Below are 8,371 nucleotides of genomic sequence, written 5' to 3'. Positions count from 1 at the left end.
TTTTTTCCATACAATACTGAACAATACCCTTGTCAACAATACCCTTGTTGACAGCCTCAGGTTTGACAACATAGGACCTTGGTCTTGGCACAAGGTTCATCACCGTCACTCAAGCATCCTGGGTGACCTTTGGGTTGGAATACCTTGGCTAACCTTAGGTATTTTCTTTGGAGTCTCTTTAGAACATATCGGAAATGGGGCTTGCTTCTCATCCTGAGACCACAATATAAGGCCACGGTCACCCCAGAATCCCAGGAGACTGTGCAGAGAAACAAGGATTTCGTGTGCATCCTTCTCTAAACAGGTGAGTAGTGGCTCCACTAAAGTGAGTTCCCACCGAGAGTCCTCAGGAGGCATTAATTGTGGGTTTTTGTTTCTTCTTCCTACTATGACTCTCCATTTGTCAGAACCAAAGATGTTCCAACTTGGGAGCCTTGTTGTCTTGTGTGGCCTGCTCATTGGGACCTCAGAATCACTTCTTGGTAATCTTGGCAATGCTGTGAGCAATTTGAACGTTCTGGATACTGTCTCAGGTGAGTTATATGGGTCCCTTCAGCTAGCTGGTCCCAGGAGAAACTCTAATAAACATCATGCCTGCAGTTGCAGAGGCTGCCGGGAGGGGGCAGTGTTGTCTTTTATGGGTGGTTCACTGAGAAATGGGATGCTATTCAATTCCTGCTTTGCTCTTATCAGTTAGAAAGAAACACTGCTGGGACATTACTCTAATTGAGACTTGCCAATATATATTGGCTCAGGATAAATTCTTAAATGTGAGATTCCAAAATTTTAAAGGGTTTGAATTTTAAATTATGGTAGCTGTTGACAAGCATTCCCTACTGGCAATCCTGCCCTGACTGGGTTGTTGCAGGGACTGAATGACACAGCAGAGGGAAACTGACTTCTCAGAAACCAGGAGGTTGGAAGTCCCTAGTGGTGCAGGGTATTGACTGATGACTGTTTTTGACAGATGTCCCTCAGAACCTGAATCTGGATGTGGAGTCACTTCAGCAAGCCACAAGTTTGACATCAGTCAAGGACAACATTCTAGCACCATTGAACAATATTAACCTTGGAAATTTAAATCAGCTTACATCTTTGAATGGTTTATTGTGAGTTGACATTCTTTGCTTCCAGAAAAGGGACTACCTGACTACTCAATATCGACAACAGATGGATAAGCCTCTTGTTTCCCTCCATGAGTGCACTGTGCCTGGGAGTGTGGAGCCTCACAGTTCTGCACAGGATATAGGGGGACAAGAGGGTGATGAGGAGAGATGCAAATGCTGCAAAGAGGCAGGATAAGAGGGCACATGTGTGTTTTGGGCAGGTTGAAAGTCAATAAGCTCAAAGTCCTGGATATTCAAGCTGAGCTGTCCTCCGATGGCAAAGGCGTTGACCTGAAGCTGCCCCTGGTTGTGGACATCTCCGTGGTTCTGTGAGTATATGTCACTTGGATTTTGAGACTGTGGTGCAACATGGCCAATTTGAATAGGCATTTAATTCCCAGCTACTATGTGACTTCTGGCTCTAGCTTCCTAATCTATAAAAGAGAGACTTTCTGAAGCCTAAAATTCCAGCCTTTAAAGTATTCTAATGAAGATTGGGCATGTTAATTCTCTTTCAAACAAATGTTCTATGTAGTCTACCTTTGTGTGTGTGTTATATGTGTGCACTCATGTGTATACAGCTTCATGTATGTACTCGCACGTCGAGGAGTTCAGAGGTCTACATCAACAATCTACCTCAATGTGGTGGTGTGCCACATTAATTTCTGAGATAAGATCTCTCACAGGAACTGGAAATCATTGATTTGGGCTAGACTTTTTGGATAAGTAAAATAAAATTTTAAAGATTGTAAAATTTCAAATGAGAGACCTAGAAAAATGTCCAAGAATCACTGCAAAAGACGTTCTAGAGATGGGGGAGAATCTTTCAGAGAGAACACTTACCTAGTATATGTGTGACCCTGGCCTCAAATAGTCACCATTGGTGGGCCAGGGATGTTTGTATTTGATGCACTTATAAAGGCATGAGATGTAAGGTCCTGGGGTAGTCCCTTCACCTCTGTATGGCCAGGATCTCTCACTTAAAAAAAAAAAGGAGTATGATTCTCTCCTAATACTGTTGTCATGATTAAATGAATTAAACCAGGTACAATACTTAGAAGTGAATGCCCACAGGCAGTTCATGCTATGTTACAACTACATTACAAAATGTTAGCAATTGTTTTAAGTATTAGTCTCATCCAAGCAAAAATCTTGCATGTACTAAAACATGCATGGCCCAAGGAAGTCTAATATAAATGTGTAAATTTTGTAGAGAATATGTAACATGTTAATACTACTGTTACAATGTTGACATTGAACACATGTCACTCATTTATAACATTGCACCCATAGACACACTGGATTAGGTCCACACGGATAGATGAAAACTAGGGCAACCTGCAAAGACTTCTAGACCTGAGTCTAATGTGACTCTTGTTCTCTGCAGGCCTGTTGTTGGCAAGACAGCCGACTTGGCTGTTTCCTTGGACCTCATAAATTCACTCGGTGTTCAAGTCAATGCCCAGACTGGCCTTCCCGAAGTGACCGTAGGAAAATGCTCCAGTAATTCAGACAAAATCTCCATTTCCTTGTTGGGCAGGTAAGGCTCACTCATCCCAGCAGAGCTGTGCTCTCAGAGAGGCTTTAGGACCCCTGAATTTAACCGTATTCTTACACCTGGGCAGCAGTATAGTGGAACACACAATCGGAGTAGCCTCAAGAATCAACTGTGTTAACATTTTCAACTCTGTTACTCTGCAGCTTCATCTTCTGGGGCTTCAGTTTCCCTATCGGTGCATTTGAACAGTAGAGATCCTCTACTGGGATAAAGATATGAGAAAACATACATGTTTAGCAGAGAGCCTGGAACATCTTAAGAGCTCAAGAACTATAATCCACAAGACGCTAGGGATGATTCCTTTCCATTGCTGAAGCAGGAGGATGGACCTCTCTAGCCACAATCATGTATTTAGCTATGGTGTCTTTCAGCTGGGTCAATGTGCCTCATGCCTCTGAAGCTGTTAACATTACATCCTTCTGGAGGTTGGACATAGTTGGAAAATTAGAAGCTAGCATAGGCTCTGATTGTCCTGAAGTAATCTTAACCCTCTGAAAATTTTCTTCAGTGAGATCCTGGCATCCTATCCCTGTCTTTTTTCATCATGGATCTCCATTGATCCTCAAAAATCTGTGCCTTTATTTTTATGCTTAATAAAGCAGTTTCAGCTCTTGCAGGGGTGGGAAGAGGACTGGGAGAGAAAACATGGCCTGAGAGTCAAGGGCTGGGGTTGGGGATCTTTGGTCAGAAATGGAGGTATGGCTTCTCTTTCCAGTCTTGATAGCCAGGTCCCAAGACTACCCATTGTCCTCTACCAATGATCTGATCTCAAACCAATGACAGGACCTCAATTTGCCCAGGAGCCCCAGGAAGCTAATGCTGTTCCACTGGTTCGGAATACACATGGCCAAGAAGGCTCTCATAATGTGCCTTTACACTTAGACAATGGCTTTTGTTTGGGGCTTCATACAAGGTTTTTCCTACTACAGTACCTTTGCATGGACGTTCTGTTTATGCAAAACATGTTTCTTCATACCCCAACTCTTTTCATATTTTCATCTTTCAGGGCCTTTGCTAGATTACTTCTCTTTTCTTATAAGAAGACACCCTTAACCTCCAAGTACTAGTCTCTGTTGTCTTTTGTGTACATACGTATTTTGAGACATGGTCTTATTGTACAGCTCTGGCTAGCCTCAGTCTCAGAGATCTACCTGCTCTGTCTCCTGAGGACTGGGTCCAAATGTGGGTGACATCATACAAGGTATCACTCTGTATTTAATTGGACCTGTCCTTACTTATTTTGGGTTGGTGGAGTGTGTTTGTGTGTGAACACACACACACACACACGTCAATGGCCTGGAGCTCACCAAGTAGGCTAAGCTGGTTGACCAGTTAGTCCTAGGAATCTACACATTTCTGTCTCTCCAGTGCTAGACTACATGTATTTGCTATCAGCTGGAATTTCTTTCTTTTTAAAAATATGGACACTAGAAAGGGAACTCAAGTCTTTATGCTTACAAGGTGAATATTTTGTGGACTGAGTTATCTACTTGTCCCCCTAACTCATTCTTGTAACAAAAAAAAATCTGCTCTGTGCTAGGCAGACATTGTTCTAAGCTCTGGAGAACCATTTGGTGAAAACATACAGGCTCTCTGTTTCCTGGGACATATCATGAGGAAAAGGCATTGAGAAAAGTATTTGAACTGTCAATGAATTCAAGAACAATGAAAAGCCCTACACAGACCATCATCATACTTTGCGGGATATAAGGAAAGAAACCCTTCACTTCAGTGCACACTCAGCATGGGCTGCCCCAGGAGATAACAACTGGATGAAAGTTGAAGGTGGGAGGAGGCAACTTCAGTGAGACCTGTTTATGAAGGAGGTTAAAAGCTGCCCGGTTTCCCAAGGCTCAACCTGGTGCTCTGTAAATAGAATCTGAGTGAATAGTGCCCTGTCAGGGCTTTGATGAACACTCAGGCACCAAGGAAGCAGCTATGTAGGCATGAGATGCTCAGATGCCCAGGGATGGTCCATCCTGACAAGTTGAAATGAGACCAAAGAGCAAGGTTGTGGGTCACCTGATCTCCAGAAGACTCTCTGATCTATACTGAACTCTTGACTAAGCTTTGTAAGTTCCTTCTTTTCCAGACGATTTTTCTTCATCAACAGTATTCTGGATAGTATATCTTCCCTCCTTACAAGTACAGTGTCAACCTTGGTACAAAACATTGTAAGTCCTCAGCTCTTGGTACCTAGAATCAGGCCTGGTATGGGAAGGAGAGTTATCTGTAGGTGTGGTTGGGTTGGGTTCTCTGTATACTATTTTCTGGGAGGGGTAGACTTCTCTTTGAGAGGTCTATAGGCTCCTCCTCCTCCTCAGTAGCTGGACTGCAGAGGCAGAAACCACAGGTCCTGCCTTGAGCTGTTACCACATATATGTATCACATCTTCCTTTAAGCTAAGGTTTTCTTGCAATCAATATGCCGTTATATAGACATCTGTATTTAAACACTGATGAATGAGAACCCGCAGGAAACTAGGATTCGGGCCTGCCCAAAGACTTCAGCCTTCTGAGGATCTTAAAGTTCCAGGGTTCAAGAGTTCAAGGTTTTTAGGAGTCCAGCGTATTGGGGTTCTGGATGCTAGATCTTCAGATCCTGAACTTCTGATGTCCTGAGATGGTGGGTTCTTAGTAGCCTGGGACAGTTCTGATTCAGATTGCAAAGTTAACTGTTCTCGGATCCTGGAAATGAGTCCCTCTGTTTGGAGTAGGTGGGTAATGTGTTGCCAGCAAAGTCTCATCTGTTTTCCTTCTTCTTCCCCTTCTTTCTCCTCCCACTTTCTTTTTTGTCTCTCAGCTATGTCCGACGCTCCAGCACATCGTCAGAAATCTGAATGCAGGTGTTATTCAGGGTCTCCTCTGTAAGTCACAGTTTGGGGATGGAGAGCTTTTTATGGGACAAAGCAAGAGCTATAGGAGTACCCCATACAGGGATACAGGGATGCAGGGATGCAGGGATGCAGGGATGCAGGGATGCAGGGATGCAGGGATGCAGGGATGCAGGGGTACTGGGGTACAGGGGTACAGGGGCACAGGGGTACAGGGGTACAGGGATGCAGGGATGCAGGGATGCAGGTATACAGGGATACAGGGATACAGGGATACAGGGGTACAGGGGTACAGGGGTACAGGGGTACAGGGGTACAGGGGTACAGGGATACAGGGATACAGGGATACAGGGATACAGGGAAACAGGGATACAGGGATACAGGGATACAGGGATACAGGGATACAGGGATTTTGTATCCTGACCAAGGTGGGCCTTTGGCTCCTCCTCTTCTCGCTAGAAGCTTCATTTGAGCCTTATCTTCTCATACTTGACAGAGTTTCTGGGACAACAGGAATCAGGCACTAGGTGTCAGGCTCTGGAGGTGGTTCTTCTATGGATATGTTCCTTTACACAGTCCTTCTGTGTCTTGCACTACCTCATTGGGTCCTCACAAGAGTTTGTACAGTGGGGCACAAATGAATAGCAATCTACTTGATTGAGGTCACACAGGTGACAGAGTGATGGGCTGGAGGGAGGAAATGAGTTTAGCGGGCTTCTGTTCAATTTGCCGTGACAAAGACTGAGGCTAATCTTGACTTGGTTTCTTCAGCTAATCTGACAGGACAGTTGCCAGTTTCCATCTGAAGAGGAAGAACAGGAGGATGCCATGACAATCCCTGCTGGTATGGGCAGTGTTTTAGTTACTTTTCTATTGTTATTAGAAAACAACATGACCAAGGGGAATTGTAAAAGAAAGCATTTAGTTTAAGACTCGTAATTCCAGAGGGTTAGGTCCCATGGCCATCATGGTGATAAGCATGGCATCAGGCAGGCAGGCATGGCGCTGGAGTAGTCGCTGAGAGCTTACTTACTGATACACAATCACCAGGCAAAGCGAGCTAACTAGTGATGGCATGGCCGTTTGAAATCTTAAAGCTCATCCCTAGTGACACTTTCTCCAATAAGTTGAAACCTCCCAATCCTACTCAAATAGTTTTTGTAACTGTTATTACAAAATATAACTAAATTATATGAGCCTATGGGGGTGGTTCTCATCAAACACAAGTAGGCTCTGTGCTCTGTGCACAGCAGCCTGTCAGGAAGGCAGGGCAAGCCTAATTTTGTTTCTGTCACAAGACTAAAGAAATTGAGACCTGATCTTGACTCCAGGCTGAACTCTGAGTTTGAGTACACCCTGAATGCAAAGTCAGCAACATGAACCCAGCATGAGCCAGGATCTGTGTTACTAAATGAATTGGGAGGTTCTGACTGAGTTCTAGCTTTGTGCATAGACCATTGACCATGGTTTGAATCCTCACCCTGGCTTGGGCGTGGCCTTTACTTAATCTTTTTCCAAGTGTATTTGCTCCAGAGGAAGGGATGAAACGTGGCCAGGACAAGGAGCAAGAACAAGACTGAAAATCTGATTCTCTTCTCTAGATGCTCCAGCCATGCTGGGCACAGTAGGCCTGAGTGGACACAGCAAGGCTACCATGGACGTAGTTCATGCCCAGTGAATGCCTACTCCCTCTGCCGCTGAGGCAGACAATGTCCTGATGCTCTCCCTGTTTACATTCCAGGTTACTCACCAGTGGCTTCGTCTTACTTCCAGTGGCATCTCTCTCTAGAAAGTGCTACTATCATCCACACACAATCTACCTGAGACCACCCAAAGGACCCTCCAAAATTCCCTTCCTCTCTGAGTAGTCTCCACACCTGTTACCACCATCCTACCATTAAAATCTTCACTGCACCCTGGCATGTGGCTTACCTCAGTCCTTGCAAAAGGAGTTGTTGGCAGGGCGTGGGGTATGTGCCTGGTGAGATTTCAGATGAGTGGCTGAAGCCATGGCTGGAAGGAACTTAGGGGATACCTCACAGTTTAAAATAAATGAACAAAGTTGCAGAATCGTTGAGAGAGTGGGCACACAGCTACTGTCGAATATGGCAGAACACGATCTAGCCGGTCATACATACAGACGTGTATATTGGCGCCATCATGAGACCCAGGAAAACAGACAGCTGGAGTTAGGAGGCCGTGGCCTTTGCTGGATGCCTCTTCCTAAGGGGCATCTCAAGACCTCTTACTCTCTACCTTCTCTCAGCCTTCCATTGCTACTTAGTTTCTGGATGCTATCTCCAGATTAGTCCCCCGGGAACATCAGTGATCCTGGTGATACCCAAGGGTTCCTGATTCTGTCCTTGTCATGGAGGCTGCAACTAGAGAGGTCTTCTTAATATTTCACATCCCGATGCCACGAGAAAGACACTGAGGTAAACTCATTCATTCAGGTCATGTAGTGAGCAAGGGTCAGAGCCAGGGCTATACTGACCCTCATCTAACATGTTTGTAATTGTGGTTTATGCCATTAGCAATGTTATCCCTGAGCTTCAGCACCAGGAGACTCCCAAGCATGAGCTCACTCCTAGGCACGAGCCAAATGAAGGGACTCTGATGCTCTGCACTGATTAATTAGCATGGAGGTCTCTATGTTTCCCAGATGTGTGATTGTCTCACTTTCCATATAGGCTATGACGGGATGTGAGGAAATTTCTTTGGGACAGAATTGGAGGACAGTCCACCTCAGGAAGCCTCTATCTGGAGAAGCTTACAACTCAGGGACAGTAACTGTTGGCCCAGTCTTTGGTGTCCTGGAAGGGTTTGAATCTGCAGTGCCTTCCATGGCCTCAAAGGGTTGAGCATGGAGCCTCC

At 45.0% G+C, this 8,371-nt stretch overlaps 1 protein-coding gene across 1 annotated transcript; it reads left to right on the top strand.

Moving 5' to 3' along the window:
* The first annotated feature begins 415 nt into the window (after window positions 1-415).
* On the top strand, window positions 416-6,303 carry Bpifa2 (BPI fold containing family A member 2). Its single transcript, XM_028775221.1, has 7 exons — window positions 416-533; window positions 968-1,109; window positions 1,328-1,435; window positions 2,494-2,646; window positions 4,757-4,838; window positions 5,467-5,530; window positions 6,269-6,303. The coding sequence occupies exons 1-7, from the start codon at window positions 416-418 to the stop codon at window positions 6,301-6,303; spliced, it is 702 nt and encodes a 233-aa protein (XP_028631054.1).
* The last annotated feature ends 2,068 nt before the right edge of the window (window positions 6,304-8,371 follow it).

Source organism: Grammomys surdaster, unplaced genomic scaffold (genome assembly GCF_004785775.1).
Source record: "Grammomys surdaster isolate TR1022 unplaced genomic scaffold, NIH_TR_1.0 254, whole genome shotgun sequence".
Classification (NCBI taxonomy): Eukaryota; Metazoa; Chordata; class Mammalia; order Rodentia; family Muridae; genus Grammomys; species Grammomys surdaster.
Note: the sequence above shows the minus strand (reverse complement) of the source record. Positions and strands in the feature narration are given on the sequence as shown.

Bases quoted from the DNA above. Each gene is read 5' to 3' on its own strand.
- Bpifa2 (XM_028775221.1), top strand. From the start codon at position 416: ATGTTCCAACTTGGGAGCCTTGTTGTCTTGTGTGGCCTGCTCATTGGG. The intron at 2,647-4,756 runs GTAAGGCTCACT...CTTCTTTTCCAG, and splicing joins TCCATTTCCTTGTTGGGCAG to ACGATTTTTCTTCATCAACA. The intron at 4,839-5,466 runs GTAAGTCCTCAG...TTTGTCTCTCAG, and splicing joins CAACCTTGGTACAAAACATT to CTATGTCCGACGCTCCAGCA.